This window comes from Paramormyrops kingsleyae, chromosome 6 (genome assembly GCF_048594095.1).
Source record: "Paramormyrops kingsleyae isolate MSU_618 chromosome 6, PKINGS_0.4, whole genome shotgun sequence".
Taxonomy (NCBI): Eukaryota; Metazoa; Chordata; class Actinopteri; order Osteoglossiformes; family Mormyridae; genus Paramormyrops; species Paramormyrops kingsleyae.
This window is the reverse complement of record NC_132802.1, coordinates 6570427-6593128: the sequence shown is the minus strand read 5'-3', so window position 1 is coordinate 6593128 and position 22702 is coordinate 6570427. Positions and strand designations below refer to the sequence as shown.

The following is a 22702-nucleotide window of genomic DNA, read 5'->3' as shown; positions in this document are numbered from 1 at the left end:
TTTCGGTGGCCCCCGGTTAACTGTGTGTCTCGGAGACGCGCTGGCGAGTTGATCTAAGCTACTGCTCATATGTCCACCGTGGGGGCATCGTCCTCACTGAACGGCTCTCTTTTGGGTTTCTAGACACAGTTCACATGGTGGTACTGGATTTTGGGGTCCCCCACATGGTCCACATTTTTGCTGGAAGGTAACTGGGAAGGAGCTGGGGGTCCATTTGAAAAACCCTGATCTAGATCATGTGTACCTCCGGACCGAAATACAACTCTCAGCAATTTTTTTTGGACACTCAGTGGATGCAGTGGACGTTGGCTTTCTGTTGCTGGTGGACGTTGGCTTTCTGTTGCTGGTGGAATTTGACTCTCAGGGAGAAATAGTTACCAGCTGTTCTAGATGTTTCTGGATCATTCCATGACGGACTTGACTGGTGGCCTCCGGTTCCTGGAGCACCTGCCACCTGCCCCCTGAGTACCGATAACCCGGCCCGGTTTGGGCATTTGGAGCCATAACTCCCTCTGGCTTCAAAATCTCGCAGCCATGGGCCCCATTTTTCCTGTAATTCCTGTAGCTCTGGGGCCCCTGTGGCCCCCAGAGCTGAGCTCCCAGCACAGGCTCGATGAGGCACTACGCTCGTTATCAGGTGATCCCAGCTGATTTGTTCCACCCTGACCTGAGTGGTGGCCCGCGTGCGTATGTGAGATCAGGGGTCTGCTGAGACAGAGGGGCCCGGGGCCAGTGACGGCCGTATGGACACAGACCCACATTTTCATGTGCTTCGCAGACAACGTCCGAACTCAGAGCTGCTTCCAAAGCTTTCATTATTTCTCTCCCCCTGATATTGATTATACACTTATATATCTGACTCTTTTAAGCACATTTTTAAACACATTTTGCCCCTGATTTACACTCTAGAAGCACCAAACCAGACCCCCATGTCCCCGCTGATACTTACAGAACATAAGAACCCTGATTGGCCACCATGCTAAACTCCAGCCCTGGGGCTTAGAAATGATCTCATTGGTTGTCTATTCACGGCCCTTCTCTACGGACAATTTAATGACAAATACTTCAGGTTTAGCATAACTAAACCTACGTGCACCTATATATCACCATGCGCAGTTTTTCATTTTAATGGCCTTCCATTGACGTCCTGTACCCCTGTTCCCATGACAGCAGCTTTCTTTCACTCTTCAGTCTTCCCTCCTTCTCCGCCCCTGACTTTACCCACCTCTCCATCTGTGGTCTCCTGTTCTTTTCACTCTCATTCCGTGCCTCCTGCTCCCTCCATCATGCTCCCCAGTCCCCATTCCTGCACCCATCTTCCTCTTCCTTCCGCACGCCTCCTCCTCCTCCTCTCTTCCTCAGCTCCTCTCCCCTCCTCTCCTGCTCCCGTTCTCTGCCGGGCCGTCCCCTGGTGCCCGGGCGGGTCAGCAGCGGTGCTAACACTTTTGTCAGCGTGATTAATGGCAGCGTGGATTGCCGTTAATTCAGTGGCTAATGACTGAGACTGGGGCCAGTCTGGGAGTAATCGGGTGATATATGTGTGGAGAGTGCACCCTATGGCAGAGGTGAAAATCATTTCCACGAGTCAGACATTGTTGCAGGGAACGAAGCGCTCTCTGTGTTAATAAAAATTAATGCATTTTTTTCCCCTTCCTGCCTGCACACCTTTCCCTCGATTCCCAGCGGGCCGCTAAACGAAGTCGCGCAGTGGATGAGCGGCTGCGACTCGCCCGGGCCCACGACCGGCAGCACGCGATTCGCTGCGGCTGTCACCGTAACGTGCTAATAGAGGCGCCTTGTGCCTCTTAAGCGAGACGTGTCATTTACTGGAGACGCCGTGGAAATGCGGACGCGGCGGTTTCTGCGCCGGTGCCACAGCGGTGACGTAACCGGGACTGAAATGGCCGACCCTCCGGCGACGACGGGGCAATCGTTAGCGTTTCCGGTGTGGAGCGCTGCCTTTGGTGGGAGCCTTAAAAGCCGATGCCCAGGCCTGGGGGAAACAGAGAGGGACCGGGGTGAAAATGGGGGGCAAACGAAGAGGACGCGGTAAATAGAGAGGGCTGGGGGCAAATGGAAAGGCTTGTCTGAGGGGAGGAGATGGAGCGAGAGCCGTTTCCAGGGTCCAGGGTCCTGTGCAGAACAAAGGTGGGCTTTCTCACAGCGGTCAGGCTCCGGCGAAAATGTCAGCATGGTCCCAGCATGCCCTGGGCCACAGCTACGGGTACGGGCGGCTGTCATGTGACCTCGCACCAGGCCCTCTTAAAGAGCAAGTCGGGTAGTCAATAATACCCACAAACTGCAGATATGAGCGCTGAGTCTAAGCCGTCCCTTTAGCTATGTAAACGTTCACGTGTCCTACTCCATTATGCCAGTTCTATTTGAATTATGCTGCAAAGCGTTTTTAGATATCAAATAAACAGTGTGTGTTTAAGAGGAGAATCAGCAGCCTAGATTGTTTGCGATAATAATAACAGCAGAGGCAGTCAGCATCCTCACCTCCCGTCCTGTTTCCGTTTAATCTGGGTGGGGGGGGGGGGCTTATTCCTGCTGTGGGGAGCCAGGGGGTCTCACCCCCTCCCCATATCTGTGTCTCTTGGGTGATGTTTGTAACTCAATTTAGCAAATGTAAGTTACTATTGATTATTATTAATATTTATCATGTTTGCGAAAATGTCTTTTCCCTGGTGCTATTAATCTGCCGTGTTAATAAATGTCTATATGGGCCAGGCGAGCACCCCCAGGGCCTCAGGGGAGGGGGGGTAGCGGCAGCACAGATGTGGCAGCTCCAGGGCAGGGAGGAGGGTGGGGGTAGTTAAACTCCCCCCCCCCCCCTTCAATGCAGCACCTTTTTTATGAGAGCGATCAGAAACTGACACTGATACTTTGATTTTTCACGTTTGATTTTCCCTTCGTCGTACAAGATAAGGACGGCGTTCCTGAACATGAGCCATTCGGGCCTCGATAGCGTAATGGCTAAAGATGCACTTATACCCTAAAGGCTGCTGGTTCAAGTCCCAGAAGGGGCTCTGCTATTGTGTTCCAGAGCGAAGCACTTAACCCAAAAGCTCGCTGGTGAAACGTCCCATCAGACGAGTGTGAGGATCTTCAAGTTGTCCGGGACAAAAGCAGCAGCTTAGCAATTAGCTGGTAATTAGGGTCAGGGCTCTTTACAGCTCAAGAGGGCCGGCATTAATCACGAATAGGAAAAAAGTAAATGAATATGACCTCCATCCCACTTCGTTCCGGAACTATTCCTGCACCGGGACCCTGGCGGCATGGTGGGTAGGGGCACAAACCCTCACCTGCATGGTGCTCATCTGGGCCTCGTGACGACTGGTGACTTGAGCTACATACAATGTCCACATATTTTATTAACGGTTAATATCCTAGCCACTTACCAGCTGTGAAATATGCAAGAAACGATCACATGTGAAATTTATATTTGCGCAGATCAAATTCGTGTTCAGTAAGATTTACATGGCTTCCTTGATCTCTATCCTTTCTCCCACATCTTATTTTGTCAAAGAATAGAGAAGTGCTGCCCTAATTTTCAGATGAAGAGTCTTTCTCAGGAGAGACTGACATCTCCTGAGCCTCAACCTTACAACCTTCTAGTTGCGAGTCTGATTCTTTAACCACATTGGCTCCTGTTACCGGGTTGCCAGTGATGGGATCCTCTCTGAAGGAGCTGGGGCAGCAGGATCTGAACTGGCACAGAGGAAGGGGGGAGAGAAGGAGAGAATGAGAAAGAGGGAGAGAGAGCGGGAGGTACAGCAAGAGAGGAGGAGAGAAAGAGGGGGGTGAGGAGTGAGAGAGGACAAGAATGATGGAGAGCAGAAGACTTGATGGGGGACAAACGAGTGAAAGGAGTTAGGATGAGAAAGATGGGATGTTATCCGTATTATTTTGTGGGTGGTGGCATCTAAAGCTGCGTCTGCAATCAAATCCCAGGTTCTGCAGAATGGTTCCGTGGCCCTTGACCAAGGCCATTAACCCCCAGTTGTTGCAGGGATGGTCTGACCTTGCTTTCTCAAAAAGGGATGCGGCATTGGATAAAACTTTTAAATGAAATGTAATGAAAGATGGACAGAAGGAGAAATGCGTTTGAGAGAGGAGAAGTGAATCGGGGAGTTAGGAGACGGGAGAGGGCTGGGGGGGGGAGAAGGAGGGGACCTTTCGGCATGTGCTGGGCCCCACAGCCTTGGGGGAAACGCAGGCAGGGGGGGTTTAATAGCGGTGAGTTAGTGGAAGGTTCTTTCTGCACGCATGGAAGTGACCCGTGGTTTAATCTGGCCCATCGCCGGTGCTGCCCGCCCGCCCGGGTGAGGCCGCCGTGCCGTGAGCTGGAATGCCCCCCCACTGGTTTTACTGGGGGAAACTGTGTATGTTTCTGGAAAGCTCGCTGGGTATTGTAGTCGTCCATCCTGACCACCCCCCCCCCCCCACACCCAACTTCCTTACGTCAGCGCTAACGATCCACCGTGATGGAAAAGTGGACACAGCTCTCCACCCCCCCCCCCCCCAACACCCCTGCCTTATTCATGTTTTTTTGATTTTAGCTTCAGTTAACAGTCTCTTTCTTATAAATCAAGCCAGATTGGTGCCGTAGTTCAGATAAAAATCATCAAAGGCCTGATTAAAGAGTAACAGGTAGGTCTTTCCTCTGTGCATCTAATGATGCCCATAATTCCCTAAGTGGCACCACATTGGGGGATTACTGGGGGCGTGGGCATCTGGACGCTCTCGTCGGTCCCACATCAAATGTTCTGAAGTCCTTGCACAACCTCCCTCTCATTTTTCATATGTCACTCCCCCCATCAACAGTTACACCCCCCCCCTTATTTGGATGGGGAAATATTGCATTTTTTCTGGTGCGTCTCCCTGGATACATTTTTAGCTTTTTATCACAAATCACCCAGTTGGGTGGGGGGTCCCTCTTCTGCTTTCGTCCCTGTGCCAGGGTGTGGCGGGGGGATATTGTTTCATTTGTCAAATATAGTGTAGTCAGAGGTTTGAGAGCAGCGAGTGTGGCTGCGGTTGCTGACACAACAGAAGGTCTGTCAGTAGGAGGCGCCGGAGAGGCCCAGTAGGGGGGTGACCGTCCCTTTCTGGTGTGTCATGTGGCTAGGCCCACAGACAGGGGCCTTAGCTTTAAAGTGTGCGTGACCTGGCAGGTGTGGAGGCTGGTCTGTAACAGGACGGTTGCTGGTTCAAATCAAAGTGATTCTACCGCTGGGTTTTGGGCATTTTGAGCAAAGCCCCCAACCGCAGTCACTCCAGGGACTCTGTCCCACTCTGCTTTCTCCAAAGCAAAAAAAAAAAAGTATGTTGTTCGGATAAAATAAGCTTTAAAAAAGAGTTTTGAGCCAAATGCAAGCTGCATCTTTACTCACATGTTACATTTCTCACGTATCAGAATCAAAGCATTAATTTCTGAGTTTATTGATTAACAAGCCGAAGCCTTTGCTGTGTTTTTGACTAAGCTGGCAGTGTAAGGGTTAAATGGAACTGAACTTATCGGTTTAGGTTTAAAGTTTCTGTGGTACCCAAGAGAAAGATACTTAACCTCATAGGTTCAGTAAAAATCCAGCTGTGTAAACTGATAAAATATTTTAAAAATGTCTTCAGCCAAAAAAAAAAACACATAAACACAGAAAAATAATATTGTAGATGATAATATTGATAACCAGCCGACTGGCTGGAGCAGCCAACGGAGAACGTGTTTTTTAAAAGACCCTCAAGTGACAGAGAAGTGAGAGTCCTGACTGGGTGGGGGGGGGGTGGCAGAGGGGGCATTATGGGTAAAAATGACGTTGAGACAACTTTTAACCTTCAACCCATCATGGAGGGCGGAAAGAACAACACTGTGGAGAAGGGGAAGGAGGAATGGAGATGAGGAGAGGCACTTCATGCAGATGGGGGCCATCCTTTGTCACCCGCCACAGTCTTAAATAACAGAGGCCCCCATTTAAATTGCAAGTTTACAATTTATCGAACGGACCTGACGGCGTGGCGTCATGGCGACAGCCCCGGCTGCACGGTAGTTTCCACAGGAATAACAAACTTGAACAAGCGACTCATTGTCAACCAGGGGATTTTTTTTTTGGGGGGGGGGGAGGTGGGTGAAGGGTGCACAGACCCCCAAGGTGCGAATTAATGATTGACCCCTGATGTAATCAGGATACATAGTTTCCCTGTGAAGGAGAGAAAAAGAAAACATCTTCCTGGAAAGGAAGTCACTATCTGTCAGTTTGTTACGGTCCTGGAGGACAGCACTAACATCACTCTCCACCTCCTCTGCCCCCACCCGCCCAAGTCAAAACAGCCTCTCTCTTTCAGAAAGTCATATTTTACCCTCCCCATTCCTGGCCTCCTAATTATTTAGACTTTTTTTTTTGCTTTATTTTATTTTCTGCATCTTAAAACTCTTTTTTTTTGCTGTTGAGCGAATCCCAGCCCTCTGCCAAACCATCACTATGAACTATGAAGAAGGACGATATGTCCGTCCTCATCGCCCAGAAGAGTGGGCCGCTTCGGAGATCACTCGCTAAATGATGTTTTGCTCATTAACATCGAAATTGTAAACATGTTCCCTTTTTCTCGCACCAGATTTCAGTGCGGTGATCAGCTTGTTCTGCTCCAGGGCCCTTAACACCGTTTAATAGATTTTCCGAGCCCAGTCTTTGGTGGGTGAAACTGTAGCCAAGGGATTCGAAGCCAAAAAATGGCGGAAAGTATTTTAAAGGGTCAAAATCACTTTTGATTCTCGAAGAGTGCACCAGATAGGCAGTCGTTATAAAACTTTAATTGATCTGTGAAACGGGGAAGCTACCGCTGGCGTATGTGTTCCCAAGTTAATTCCTTGGCAGGTCTGAACTCCTATGAAACCGTAATCATTAAAAAAAATGGGCAAAACTTTTTCCTTTTCCCTCAAAATCACAGGATGACGCAAGATCTGCTATATAGGTTATAAAAGGCTTTATTTTACTGCTTGGGGTTAACGTGATACATTTCCCGGATCTCCATGGACAGCTCAGCTGCCCCCGCTGTGGAGGATCTGCCACATGTCATTATTGCTCACATTTATATCAAGAGCCACTTAATTAAACCGGGTAATCAGTTAATTAGACGATTCAAGAGCAAACAGTCTGCGTTCTTTCTGAGCTTACACACAGAAGAGTTACTGGAAAAGAATAGTATCGTTGTATATTAAAATGTCGTACATTTGGTGTGAGTTTATGCACGCGATAAGAAGTGACTTACGAGTTTATGCGTGTTGGGGCGTTTCCTTTATGTGAAGTGGAATCGGCTTGGACAATGGTAACTTTTATGGTTAGTTGATGGGGATCTTTCTGGGCAGGGAAGGATGTTGTGCTGGATTAGAAGGCTGGGACAGGGGGTCCAGTCTTGCCATGACGCGGTGAGAGGGTTGATCAGGGAGGCTGGGAGGACATTATTTTTTTTAAGTTTGCTTACAAGTAAATAGCCTTCATTTCAGACAAAAACATTTTCAAGTCATAAAAGTTATGTGTTTGGCTGGGTTTGCGGAGGTGGGTGGTGGTGGTGGGGGGGGGGGGGGCTGGCAGGGGGCACCGGCGGGATGATTGGAAACACTCCTGGTGTAATTGTGGCCTAGTTAACTCTGATTGCCGGCCCCGTGTTTGGATAGCAAACTGCAGCGGCACATCGACAAATTACACCAAATACGCCGATGTACTGACACTGCCGTCGTCACGGCAACATGAAAATAGATGTTTTGTGTGGCTTCTGCTGGAAATGAAGGCTTTCTCTCATGTGATACTGCTTTGAGCTGTGCCAGATAGGTGCTGCGTGTGGTCATGCATGCTTTATTCCTCTTTCAAACGAGATTTGCTTCAGTCCATAATGTTTGCCTTCTACTTCAGACGCACTAAGAGACAAACTCATACACTGCTATTTTTAAGAGGAAGATTTTCCTGCCTTTAGACTGTTGATTACTGGACTGTTTTAGCCTAAATGGCCATTAAAATATACCGAACGATCCTGGCTTCTATGAAAGCAAGGAGAATAAATAAATAAAATCATTTCACTATCACAATTAGAGTGGTCAGAGACTCTCGGGACTCAGGCTATAAATCTTTGTGGTTCTGGGTTCGAAACTCCTTTGTCTTATTACTTTCGGGCCATTCTGCGAAAATGGCTGTCGACCACAGACTGGCAGCTGGCAATAAACACAAGTGGCTAATCGAAAGCACAGGGAGAAAAGGCAATACTGCCAGATAACTGGTGCATTTTACCCTATTATCTGTAAGGCGATACGACAGAAAATGTCTGCCATTCTGGCAAGGTGGCACCGGAGTCCGTCATTATCACAAGTTGAGACGTTTTGGAAGACAGGAAAAGTGGTAGGACATACTTTTCAGGAAGGCTCAGTTTCTGTATCCAGAATAACAGTTTTGGTTCTTAAGTGGATGTAATAAAGGATCTGGAACTGGAGGACGAGGAGTTAATGTCCGTCAGTCCTGATGATCTTTGCGGTTCGGCGTGTAAATATTGACAGCTCTGCATGTCCCCACGAGGACGGAAGTTGGCATCGATGATCAGGGCAGCCACTCGCTCACTGGTTAATGACATTTGGATCAAAACCTTTGAGGGATCTAGAGCCAGGAAGAGCTTCGCCACCAAAACCTTAACCGATAAAATTAACCTTAATTGCTTATGGAAAAAACCCAGCTGTTTAAATGGGTTCATTTCAGCGCAGACTTTGCAGGAAAGCACCTCAATCCTGGTCCAAACTCAACACTGCCAGCGTACCCGGCTGATTTTTCCAACAGTACGGTGAAGACAAGTCAAAATATTTGTTTAAATGTGGTTAAAAAGCTGTGAAAAGTGAGACATCATGCGATGACCGCAGCCATAAGGTGAATAATGGTGAATCGATTACGATTATGCCTGGTGATGAAGGGGGTGAGGATGGCGGAGACTAATCGTGTTCCCTTGTATCTTGCTTTTAGACGACAACGATGCCGCGGACAGTATGTACGAGAAAGAGCTCAGCCATCCGACCGGGGAAAGTGCAGAGGAGGAGACAGAGGAGAGCATTATGTCCCCTATCCCAGTGGGACCGCCCTCCCCTCTGCCCAACGACGAGGACCTCACGCCCAAGGAGGGCTCGCCCTACGAGGTGCCCGTCTACATTCCCGATGACATTCCCATTCCCAGTGAACTGGAGCTGCGTGAGTCCTCTGTGCCCGGGGCAGGCCTCGGGATATGGGCCAAGGCCAAGATCGGACTCGGCGAGAGGTTCGGGCCGTACAGCGGAATGCAGAGCGCTTCCATCAAGGAGACCACGTTCGGATGGGAGGTATGGAGAGCTGGCGTGCGCCGCATGGTCTGTGGGGCAGGAGGTGTGACTGCGAGGGCATGAGGAAAAGGGGCATGTAAAGAAATGGCGAGGGGCAAGCACACTCATCCATTAATCCATCCATCCATCCATCCATCCATAACTACTCATTTAGGACAGCACTACAATGGAGCCTTTCCCAGGAAACACAGGGCAGGGGAACATAAAATCAAATAAATAAAAAAAATGCAACTTATTTACATGGACGAGTGCCTCTGTAAAGTCTCACTGCATTCTGGGTAAATGGCGCCCCAGGCCTAGCGCATATGTGCAGCCGCTGTAGGTAAATGACGGTGGAGGCGGCGTGTATGAGCCTGGGAGAGGCGGACGGAGCTCGTCGTGATTTGCTCCTGATTTCCAGGAGAGATACGGTGTGGGTGAGGAGCCCCGTGCTGGCCGCTCCATTTGCATCTCATAACCTGATTGGCTTCGGCCCTTTGAACCCGGGATTTCAGGACGTCGGCACCACCGGTTCCTCGGGATTCTTGTGGCGGCCCCGATTGCCGCAGATACCGGCTTCTCCGGGGCCGTTTGGTCACGCCACACGATACGGCCGCCAGAGGACTGCACCACCCTCGCTCTCTCTCTCTCTCTCGCTCTCTCTCCTGCAGTCTGTGGTCTTCAACCGTTCGGTTTCTCTTCACCATGGGTGGGGGGGGGGGCGCTCTGCCCCTCCCCCTCATCTCCAGTACGAATGAGAAGCCAGATACTGAGGGGATGCAGGTTCCACAGAGTCTGCATCTATATTGCATTACATATTTATATGTAATTACACATCACAGTTAATCTCGTTCACAAGCAATGAGCATTGAGCATAACTAGAGAGGGGGGCTGTCATAAAGTACTGGGCAACAAAATCTGGGCAACAAATGTCTTTGTGAAAGTGCCCCCCGCCTCGCAGAATGCCCCTGTCATGGATGTTTCTGCCTTACAGTCACCCTGGCTTGCGTGCAGACGGTATTGATGCCCCTTCTGGGGTAAGAGTGACAGACCTACCCCCCCCCCCACCCCCACAATGGCCACATTGTGTGGGGGAGAGCCCCCCCACTGTGACAGAGGGATGCATTGCGGTTGGTTAGCGTGACGCCAGCCTTCAGAGAGGTCCCTCCTGTCTGGCTCACGCTGTGACCAGCCCCCTTATCGCACCCATGACGCCCCTCCCCCAACCACCCCCACACAGGTTTGGGGGGCTGCTGTCAATGGGGCTCATCCACAGATGGTGCCCCCACCCCAGACAGCCAGAAAGTGTCCTCCCGCCCACGCCGGGCTCACATTTCACTCAAAACACATGTAAGTCTCCTTGTTAGCTATTCTCCCGATGTCAGTCGCCTTACCGATGTGATCCGCTATGGCAGAAGGCCGGGGAGGGACCAGGGATTCATTATTTGATGGCCTGTTTCTTTTTTCTTTATGGGGGGGTTTTTCACTTGAGTTGTGGTCGTGTTAGGAGCAGCTGTGTGCTTCTAAAAAACATTCCCTCCAGTCATAATGGAGAACCTTCCAGTGTTCTTCCCTCCTGTGGCACACAGCCACAGAGGCCAGCCTCGAACAAGTATCGTGGGGCTCCCTGAGGACCCCTAGGTGGCGCTACATCACCCCCGCCCCCACGGAACATAGACAAACAGGGGGGGCCGGTGCGAAAGCGATGGGTCGCCACTGTTGACTTAACCAGATTATGGGAACACCAGGGTAGGGGGGTTGCAAGGAAAGCCAAAGCAGTGGGGGGGGGGGGGGAAGAGTATGGGGAATGATGCGATTGCTTGGAAAAATAATAAAAAGTATTTGTCGGAGAGCTCTCACCGGATGAAAGTGCCAGGCCACTGTCACTGCTGCACACGGGCTCCAGGCTGCAGGGGTCTTGGTCGACCCGTCTCCCCCCCCCCCCGTCCCCCCATGCGACACGAGCCAGCAATTATTTAAACGGGCCTCTCGGAAGCACTGTGCCCAAAGCGATGCTGGTGAGTGGCAGAGGCCGGGAGGAGGCTTAACGAGCGGCGATTGCCGGCGGTGTGCACTCGCCGTCAGTTTGGTGAGAAAAGCACCACTCCATTACCCGGGGCGAGTGGGGGGGGGGGGGGGTGGGGGTTGCGGGCATCCACATCTGGGTCCTGGGTAATGAGAACAGTCCAGGTGGAGGGAGGCCTGTCCAGCCCACCCTGGGGGGGGGGGCAGCGGCAGGCCGGTGAGTCAGATCCATCTCAGAGAGACGGACAGCTCAATCTGCAGGATGCTTAGCTTGGGGCCACGTCCCCTCGGCCCCTCGGCCCCTCGCTGCCTCTTCTGCAGCCTCTGTAATAAGACTCGCAGTCATCTATTTAAAAACCATTATGCTGCCTTTATCACAACATGATATAACACGCGACCCCCACCCTGCTCCCCCAACCCCCCCCCAGCCTGCAGCCCATTTCAATCAGCGTGCCTCTTTAACCCCCCGCCGGGGCCTGGAGGAAAACCTTTCAGCTCGCCTGCCCCTCAGCGCGGGCCCCGTGAAAAGGGCGCCACGTCATTATGGGAGCGTGGATAATGCGGCGGTGCCCAGGCAGTCATGAGCCCCTCTCGGGCAAGGGGGCGGTGAGGGGGGTGGGGTAGCCATGGGGGCTGCTGATCTTACAGAACAAAAGCATCAGGTGTACATGGTTTCCACAAAGCATTGATGAAACGCCTGATGCCGATCTCAAGGTATTGTCTTGTATGGCGGTCAACTCTCAGAACATCAGGCTACGCCTGGCATGCCTCACAGTATATGAAACTGGATCAGACAGAGCCAAAATGGGGATTAGAATGAGCCAAAATGGCCACCAAAGTTTTGGGCACATGAGGGAACAGAGAAGGGAATGTAAAGTACTTCAGAGTGCGGGCAGGAAAGTGGGGGGGGGGGGTCCCTTAGTCAGTAGATGTAGCCTCGTGACAGTTTTCAAGAGAGGGGGAGTAAATGATGCAAGTGCCTTCAAGAGTGGCGCGGCTGATGTTTGCTGACCTTCGTGTGACCTTGCATGAGTCGCGTTTCTCGCTTCAGCACTCATTTGTCAGTTCTGCACTCATGGCTCGTCCTATTGTTCAAAGACCCCAGCACCCTCACTATGTCCTTATGACGTATAACCCCAAAGGAAACGCCAAGCCAGCCTTAACATATCCGCTTGGCAAAAAATAAATTACTATCAGCGTATTCATCGCCCAGTGTCTCTTGGAATGCGTACATAAAGAGTATTGACCATAATAAATATCTGCACAATTAAAAGCGCAGTTCCACGCTGTGTAATTACTAACTAGCTATTGATCCGGCCTGGCCAGGTCGATAGGGCTCGAGCCGTACGCTGGCCAGATGGCGGGACGGTACGCCAGGGCCCATCGATACTTTCCCGTGGGCACTACCAGCTACTTCCTGTCCACAGAGTCCAACGCGGAGCGCATCGTCTGGGACACGCTGGCCGTTGGGGGGTGTCAGTTTTTACCCGGTCTCCTCTGCTTCAAAGCGTCTTGCAGTGATGACCTTCGGGTGACTTGCTGGCAGTTCAAACACTTTGTTTGCCCTCTCTGCGTTACCCCCCCCCCCCCCGACCCGCCCCACGCCCCGGGTTTCCACGCCCCCATATCAGCATTATTCATCTGATCAAAAAGTGACTATCAGGCATTTCTCTTATTTGCCATCCTATTGACTTAGCGATATGCAGGCTGCATGTGTTCTTTGGGTGTACGTGACAGACACTTTCTTCCCCGCGGTGCTCCTCATACTTTCTGGAACGTTCCTTTGTCCTCTGATCCACTTCTGACAGGGAGCTTTCATGCCGGCACTCTGCCTTTGTTTGTCCTCGTGCTAACGTCGTCTGGAGCACCACCGCGCCCTGACACTATCTGTCCCAGGCCCTACCCTTCTGCTGTTTGTCCAGCTTTGTCTCCCGCTGCCGGTCCAGGGAGATAGTGCCTGGTGGTGACTGACCCGCAAACTGTCTGGTCTGTTTGCCCGCAGGAGGCCGGCCAGAGGACGGCAGGAACAAGGCTGATACAGCCAAGGACTTCAGGGGGGATTGTCCACTCTGTCAGGGGGGAAAAAAGTTTCCCAGCTTGCAACTTGAACATGACAATGTGATATAGCGCCTTACCAGGGCCGGGCAGGCCTCTTGCCTGATAAGTTGATGGATACAGACTCTAAGTTCAGGGGAAAAAAAGGGGGATGTTATCAGTGTGGAGCGTAGATACGCAGACGGCAAGATAGAGGAGAAAGCCACACATTGGCCCTTAGCGCAAGTCAAACACAGCTCATAGTCTATTTTTTTAAGCATCTCCTACAAATCAAATCACAATTAACTTTGCCTGTGTTGTTCGAGCCAGAACAAAAAGATCCATTCAGGTAAGAAGGTGAAGTTAAGGTCATGTATTCTGAAGAGAGAGAAGGAAGTACTTAATGTCAGAGCTGTAGGAACCATTGTGTTCGACCCGTTAGAATGATCAGCCCGTGTTAAAGCAGCAAAGTTGAAACCATATTTACATGCGATACAACTTTTCAATTAGCTGCAGATGCTTGTTACCTGCTCTCTTGCCCAAAAGCACCGAAACTGATAAAATGTCTCTAACTTGAGCTACTCTGTTGAGCAATTCGGTGTGGTTTTTGCCATTATTCCTTTAGGTTAAAAGTAACCTAAATGTATGCATGAAAAAAAGATTAAGAACAAGGATAACACCACAATTTTAGCCTCAGTTGTAATTTCTTCCATTCGCATTCATTTCATGTAGGTTTTAAACATGCTATTAGCCAATTTAATCCAATTCTCCCAGTTTTCGGAGCACTGCAGTGGAACAGATTACGGCTAATATCAAACATATGGTCCTGGTCGCGGGCGAACGCAGCGCACGGCCCTCGGAAGCTGCCGGCGACGGATGCCCCCCGTCTCCCCGTCTGCCCCCCGGACGCCGTCGGCCCACTCCTCCGGGCGCGAAGCCTGATGATGAGGAAACGCGGAGCAAATTAAACGTCAGCATCGATTAGCGCGCTGATGCCTCCTCGTTTGTTAATAACTCGTTACCAACAGCTGTTAATTAATCTCCAGGCCGAGATGAAAGTAAACTCAAGGGGGGCGGCAACAGGGAGATATGAGCAAAGAGTCTTTCATCTTTGACTGCTGCAATATCTCTTTATTAATTTTTTACTCTTATTTTTTTTTGGTTTGATTGAGATATTTAGTGCGCTGTAAAGTTGCCATGGTAACAGTCATAAGTAACTTTACACAGATAACTCCACTGATCGGTGTATTGACCGACCACACGTGCTGTGCCATCACCGATGTGTTCGTAAAACCCGAAATGCAAGCACTGTTTTCGCAGATGATGGTTCCGCTCTCGGCCTAACAGGGTCCACTGGTTTGGGTTGGCAGGCTGTCCGCTGGCTGTGTGAGACACTTCCAGGACGGATCAGTTTTTGTATGCTGACGCCACGCCAATGCTCTCCTTGCCCGTTTGTCTCCATGAGAGATGTTGTGAAATGGGGGGGTCGACACCTGCCTGAGTAGCAGCCATGATGGGGCTGGTGGGTGGGGGTTGGGGTTGGGGATGCCTTACTATAGCTGCGAGACTGAGGATCTGGTCACCGCCGGCTGGGGGAAGGGGGGTGGGGGGCAGTGTTATTCACTGGCCCTGTTCTGTGTGGTTTGTCCCAGCAACATCATTCTGCACCTCGGGCACCCCCCCCCCCCCCCGGGCCGTGAATCCCCTGCCAGCTCCCACAAACCTCTCCTCCAGCGACTTACCATGTTTTCCTAATGCCATAAACACTCGCAGATAATCGGCTGCTCTGATTGGACGACCAACAGAATTGCACCCCTTGGAGGAAACACTGAAACAAGATGTGGCTCTCTGCGAGAATGTGTGAACCCCCCCCCCCCCCCCACCCCACCCAGTCTGCCTACTGACCAGCATTCCTCTGCTTTTGCATGGTCCTCACTGCTGCTCTGGGGGGAGAAAAGTCCATGTTGTTCTTTCCATGAGCTGACTTTCAAAATAACCGAACAGACGCGAAAGCTGCAGCACAATGGCAGCATTCTGCTTAAACTGAACGCGCTGAACTCCTCTTTACTTTGGAGGGCGCAGGGAAACGGTCGAGTGCTATCCGTTCATATCCTCCGCGCTGCTGCCCGAGTGCAGCGGGGCTGTTTGTCTTGCGGAATCGCGCGCGGGGCTGCTTTCCAGGACGTTCCGACGTCCCCCGGCAAGTAGGGGGCCCCGCTTCATGAATCATCCCGGGATTTAGCCATGTCTCTTCTGCTCGACGCCTTCCTGTAAATCCCGCCAGCCGCTTCCCCACGCAGATACCCGGCGTCATTTTTACTCCGTTTCTCCCGTTTCTTCGTAGAGAAATACGTTCGTGAAGGAAAAGAAAAAAATGTCAGGTGTGAGCCAAATAGTGGGTAGTTTTATTTAACTATTTATATTCTGTAATCTGCACTGTCAGATTTTTAATGACGTTAATTTGTCTCGTGTAGTTAGGCAAAAGGCCTGGAAATTCATAACTAAAGGAAATAATATATTAATGCGTCTAATTTTGAAGTGTGAATTCCTGTAGGTTTTGAGTTGTAATAACACGCCGCTCCGTTTTTAGAATTAAATGTATTTTTAAAGTAAGAAAGCATTATATAGATTTCTTTGCAATTCTTTACACCCCCAGCCCACCCCCCCTGTGGCTATGCTACACACCACGGCCCCTATTATTTCATTAAAAAATTAAAAGCACATTAAGGTAACACACAGATGCAGTGTAATTCATGCTAATCATTATTAATACTTATTTATTAATTGTTTGGGACTCTTCCCTGGTTCATTGCCGGCATCCCTCTCAGAGTCTGTCGAACCTTTTACTTAATCATGTGATCCTATGGCTGCAACCGCTTGCAGGGTCATCGTATGGAAGCAATGTAGGCTACAGAAGGTAAGCAATGCCCATCGACCTGCCCTGTTGTTCAGCAAAAACGGGTGCATTTGATTCTGTCTGTGGATGTTTCATAGAACAAACTTTTAAAGCCAGACCCTGATGTGTCCCCCCCCAGTGTCATTACACCCACAGCAAGAGCAGGGACCAAACACGCAGACATGGGTGGCCATCATTCTTGCCTGTCAGGCTTTGGCACATCCAGTGACATGACATGGTCCACATTCTCTACATGAAAAAAACACCTTTGTGATTGTATGTGGCAAAATCTCAGGACAGTGGTGGTCGGGGGGACGAAACATGTAAGATTATTTTAGCAGGAATCGTTCAGTTCACTGACATATTATCTGTTTACTTAGATAACAATATTCTTCAGAATCTGCTGTTTGATTTGTGTATGAGTTTACAATTGGGGGAATTTGATTGGGCAAAGCAGGAAGTAGAAAGTTTTAGTTGCTCGGGGTGTTTTTTCATAACCCATGTGGATCGCAAATCAGCGGCTCAAGTCAGAATCTGCCTCCATCCCTGACTTATTATTTGAAAGATGCTCCATCCACCTTATAGGTGACCCTGTAACTTACAGGTGTACAGCCCCCCCCCCCCTCACCCTGCTTGTTTGTGTGTGTCTGCCACACTAGCTGATGCTGAACTTGTGCCCTGTATGACAGTCGGCTACAGGACAATGAGCTTCTTCCTTCTGCCTCTCCTTCCTCTCTTTTCCTTCCTCTGTTTCTCCCCAGTTTTGGATTTCAGGCTAATTCACTCTTATCGGGGGGGGGTAATTTATCCGGCCCTCCTTGGGTATCGGTCAGCGGCGGCGGGCCCATTGTGCGGCAAAGGCCGTGTTTGAGATAACCCCCCCCCCCCCCCAAGACAGGACAAAGTCTGACTGACCTTTACAACTGAGATCTCACTTTTCTCCCCTGAAAACTAATTTCTGTGCCCAAGGCCCGGCTGCGGCGGCACAGCGGAAGGCTAGGGGGGCCACCGGGAAGAGTCTGAATGAGCAGCAGGCAGACAGAGGCCTGGGATTAGGATGCTAGGCTGGTGCCCCCCCGTGTTAACAGTGCCACCCGGATCCAACTGCCATAAAAAAAAAGAAAAAGAACGAATAATAATAAAAAAAAAAGAATACGGGAGGAGAATTCAGCTCTGGAGACTGACAAGTGGACCCCCCCCTCACTCTTTCCGCTAGATATGCTAAGCCTCGACACAATACAAAAGTCAGCGTCAGAACCAATGGCCGTCGCCGGCTTTCTGTACGCTGAGCGATTATCGGATCCGTGGCAATAACAACCTGCTACTTTCGAGCATTGCTCATTCATTACCACTCGATTTTTATCAAACACAGAGAGACGGCGCTGACACAGCGGAGAATCCGTCTTGAGAGGGGTGATCACAGATGTCCCTCACGTAAGCGATTCAGGTATACAGACGGCAGGCCTTCCCTGAATCCCCGCTTGCGTCATTCTCCTGAATAGGTCAAGGAGAAGTATGGAATGAGTCTGAGGTGGTCCGGGGGTGGGGGGCTTTAACGGTTTGTCCCAAGTAGGAGAAGCGCATTAAGAGTTCCTTTCTGCCCACTGTCATCCTTCAACTTGATGAGCACTTAAAGATGTAAATCCAAAATCCCACTGTCCGTCACCCCCCTCCCCAAGAAACCCCAGCCCGCATCAAAAGCCGCTGAAGAGGACGGGCGCAGGAGAGGCAGACCTGGGCAGGCTGAATGGGGGGCGGCTCGAGGGCCTTCCAGGGTCCCGGGCCGCCCACTCCAGCCTTGTCAGGGTCGCCCTTGAGCTCGAGTCGCTCCCGGGGTTCCCAGGGAGATGAGAGTGGCGGAGACTCACTGAGGGATTAACTTTTCACATGGCTGGGAGTCCGCGCATGAAAAGGACTGACAACCAAACAGCTTTATTAAAAAACAGAAAGAAGAAGGGACTGGAGGGAGTTAGCTGGGGGGGTGGGGGGGGGGAATTCTTCACATGATGGCTCTGAGAGAGGATTTTGGATATAGAATGTCTTTGGATTTTAAGAAAGGCCCTCTTCGCTTAGAATGACCAAATTGTTCCCCCCTTCTGCTACGCCCGTGCGCCCTGCCAGTCGAGCAGGATCTCCTTTGTGGATTGTTTGCTCCTATTGGCAAATCGAGGCCGAGATGCTATGGAGGGCAGGATAACTGCCATTCATTCGTGTGAGAATCTGCGACGCCTGGATTTTTTTTTCTTCCCTCCCTTTACCCATAATTCCTGTCACCGAGCAGGTGTTTTGGCCTGGCCGCTGATGGGCGGCATTATGTGAATTTCGGAAGAGACGTTTCCCCCTGCGTCCGGCCCGATTTCTGTAGCCGTTGCTGACTGAATAATCTCCCCCCTAAGAATGTAATGTTCACCATAAGCCCTTCTCTTTTTTCATAAAGGCACTTAAACCTTATTCCTTCAGTTCCGTCGCCCATTAGCCCGTAGCAGCTGGTTTGGCTGCAGTGCATTTCTTCAGGGAGGCCAACCAGGTCCCATGTCAGAATTGCAGAGTGGGTTAGTCCCCCCCCCCCCCCAAACTGAGGAAGCCCCTGTCACAGCAGAGCATCTGAGAGGCAACACCTGGCACAAGAAGGTTAGAAGGTTAGAAAAAAAAAAGATGGATTAGGGTAAGTCAACTGTGTATAATAAGCCGCACGGTCGGGAACCTGTAGGAAGGTGACAATGGAATGTGCAGAGAAGGAAATTATCTTCGCCCGCCACATACTTTATGTATCTATGAGCAGAGTGGCAAACACTGAGATTTTACCCGGAGGGACTGGTCTATCATTGGCGTGTCCGAGATTGATTGTCTTTGCAGTGCTTGCATGATAAGACGTTTCGCATGTGACTCCCAAATGTAAACATTGTGCAAACTGGCAGTTACGCAGCAAAGCCGCGCTAGTGAATGACGTGAGTCCCGCCAACGATACTCATGAACAAACACTGCTGGACTCTAAAGAGGATGTCAAAAAATGCGCTGCTGAAAAATAGTGCCTGCAGAGAGGATATAATTTGCACCCTCAGTAATATTGAGGCCGAAAATAATTGTCCTGTTCTCATCGGGAGGCTCCGCTGCAAGTGTGCGTCTGTGCATTGCATTGTGGGAAAACACGTCTGTTCGACTTATAACGATATCAAAGCGGGGTTTTGTTTTTTTCCCTCTTCTCAACTCACTCCTTTCCACTCTCTGACGAACTGACTGTCGATATGCGTTAGTGTGAGAAATCAAAACTAATTGTTCAGCGGGAGTAATATTGACTTTCTCGGGGAGGGAATCAGGAAATCAGGCCCCATTGGCTTGGCACTTAATACGCCTATGGCCATAGTGGCTGGACGTGGGGGTGGGGGGGGGGGGTGTCATGAAAGGTAGCAAGGTGTTGTGTTTCAATGTATCTGCAACGTACCTCAAGCCATCTTTGTTCACTCCCAGAACCACAAACTCCACTCCTTCTGCTCCTCTTACCCTCTGGGAGTCAGGTACGACTCTCCTGGGCTAATGCAACGCGTATTATTCACAGTTAGCTGCTGTTTTTCTTTTTTAAAGATGGGATTCAGTGTGTGTGAATGGGGGCTTAATGATGCCTGGCTTCTCCCTGTGTTACACTGGAGCGGATCTTATACTTTTCGATGTTAATATTCGCCTGTTTTAACCCAAAAGTCATGTTCTGGGTACTGTATACCATGTTTGCCATGAGTCACATGGGCGAGTGACCGTACAGGCCACCAACAAACTGGGTGTATTCAGTTCCGTTTGAAGAGCGCCCCCCAGTGGACCGCACCGGAGGCTATGCTAATCCCTTCTCGAGGCCACTCTACGATTACTGCGTTTTCTAGCGGGTTGTCGGCACACCTTTCATTTGCCACCCCTTCGCCCCCCAACCTGGCCGCCACCATTGCATTTCACCCCCCCCACCCCCTTCTGCTGGCTCTTCCTTCCTGTCACAGGATCCCAATTGTGGAAATGCAGCAGAGTGGCTGAATGGACCGAGGGAAAGACGATCCTCCCGTCGCACTTCGTGAAGCAGGGGCCGGGGAGGACCTCTGGCCTGTGGGCCGCACGTAAACAGGGTTCCTCAGCGGAGCTACGCCCCCGTGCCCGAACCCCCCCGGCCCCTACGTGCCTCTAAACGTGCCGCACAGCGTCTGTGGAACAGCGCCACTGGGCTGCATTGTTCTCGGTGCCGCCTGGGCCAGGCAGGGGAACTTCTTGATTGCTTTAATAACACGGACGCCTGGAAAGTGTGGCCATCAGGCGGTGCGGCGCAGAGATTGCCGTCTGAACAGCCGAAGGGGGAGAAAAATGCGTCTGCGGCAGTAACGGGGAGGCTGATTAGGTTGTTCTGGAGTGTCAGGAGACGGGGATTTCGGGGAAAATGGTTGTAGTGGAACTTGAATCGGAGCCGGGCTAATTAGAGAGTGTGTGGGGAGTCTGCTCATTGTGGGCCATGTAGCCCCTACAAACACACACACACACACACACACACAGGTTTGTAATTATATCTTTGTGGGGACTCTCCGTTCATTTCTATGGGGAAAACTCTAATCCCAGCATGACGACCTTAATCCCTACCCAACCCTAACCTTACCCATAAGTAACCAAACAAAATATGAGACTTTTGGCATTTTTAGTTTTTTTGCATTCACAGATTGCATTCACAGATCTTTGTGGGGACCTCAAAAATGGTCCCCACAATGTCAAAATAATTTGGTCCCCACAATGTAACATAAACCTAATCCACATACACACACACACACACACACACCTTCAGCAAAACCCGTCTGCGGTGAGAAACCCGGATTACCAGGGGGCCAGCAGGGATTGTCCACCAATCAGCCTAAGTCAGGAGCTTCCAAAGAGGAGCGACGGGGAAATGAAGGTCAGGGCGGCTGCGGCTGAAGGAGGCCCCTGCATTCAGGGCCGCTGAAAGCCCCCCAAGTCGGCCTTTCTCCCCCAGTAAATTGGGAGGAAATCTGGCTATTGTCAGGTGTTTTGAAGTGGCTGGGTGCTTTAGCGAGGTGCTTACCTATAGATGGGCGGTGAGACAATGCGTCTGGATGTCTAGGGGTCACCGCTAGGCTAAGTACGCTAAAGCTGGAGCGAAAGGCTAAAATGGAGCATTCTGGCAACAAATCGCTGAACAAAACTCGCCAATCTCAGCAAATAAAATTCAATTGTTACCCGTCGTCATAATAATACTTGAAGGAGATCATTTGAATATGAAAAAAACATCCGGCTAGCGGGCTTCTCCATGTGGGGGGGCTCGTGTCTGACTGTTTAGTGCTGGAAATTAAATAGCAGCCAGGTTGTATATCACAGCACAGGTCAGTCCGACTCTGTCAGACTCCTCGTTTGGACGCTGACTCCCTGCCTGTCGGAGCCTCTTCCTTGGGTAATCAGTATGCCCATGTACAGGGAAAGACACCCCGCAGCCAACATCTTATAAGGTTTCAAAAGCAACTCATCATTTTCTGATCCTCAGCTAATGAGTCTTCTGTAACTTCCATAATTTCTCTTCCCTACTCTTGTGTAGTTGTGCCTGTTGTGAGGAGACAGAGGCCAAAGGGAAGTTTCCCTGACACCTTTGGCTAATTTGAACACCATTTGCCCCTCAATGAGAAGCCATCGGCACTGAAGCTCTACCGCTAACCAATTGACCTCATTCAGTTGCGGAATGATACACTGGGAAGGAGGCCAGCTTTGCTGTGCTTCAGAAAAGAGCAAATTGGACACAAGCTTTATTCTCTTTTCCCCCCTTTACTTCCCTTCCACACACCCCCCCCCCCCCCCCCAACCTGAACCTCTCATTTCCTAGCTGGAGGGGGGCTGTGCCCAGTATGGAGTTGCTGGTGGGTAGGGTACTCGTGGCATACAGGAAGGGATTGTCAGGATGCTCGTATCTGTTACTGTGGAAACGATGGACCCAGGGCTTAGTGCCGTCCTCAGAAATGGTGTTCCCCTCCCCGAGGTGATTCCGAATGGGGAATCCAGAACCCTGACGGAACCGGAGGCAGAATGCAATAGCCTGTTAGCTTTACAACTCTGGGATTCTGTTTGGGCTCAGGATCTGCCCGTTCCTGCTCCCAGGATGATTTCTCATGTCAAGCAGGCTCTCGGAAACCTGGAGGTCGATGAGAGGCGTCGATGACACGCGGCTTCATGCACACAGCTGCTGAACCGGCCTCGCTAAGCCAGTAGCCACAGAGGTCAAGCACACGTTCACCTCACCAGCTAAAGGGACATTGGAATGCCAGTTTCTACCAACTTTAACTGATTATAGTGAAGAACTGAGTTATAATGCATTGAAACTTGATAAAACATAGTGACATGCGATTTTTCTAAGTCGTGGTGAGTTTCTTAGTGTAACACGATTTATGTGTTTAATA

General features: G+C 50.5%; 1 protein-coding gene across 6 annotated transcripts in view; it reads left to right on the top strand.

Annotated features, from left to right (window-relative positions):
• prdm16 (PR domain containing 16) overlaps positions 1 to 22702 on the top strand; it is a 170305-nt gene that overhangs the window by 43973 nt on the left and 103630 nt on the right. For all 6 annotated transcript variants that reach the window (XM_023841555.2, XM_023841550.2, XM_023841549.2 and 3 more), the window contains exon 2: positions 8997 to 9346. In XM_023841555.2, coding sequence (XP_023697323.2) covers positions 8997 to 9346 — 350 coding nt within the window. The remainder of the gene's footprint in view (positions 1 to 8996; positions 9347 to 22702) is intronic.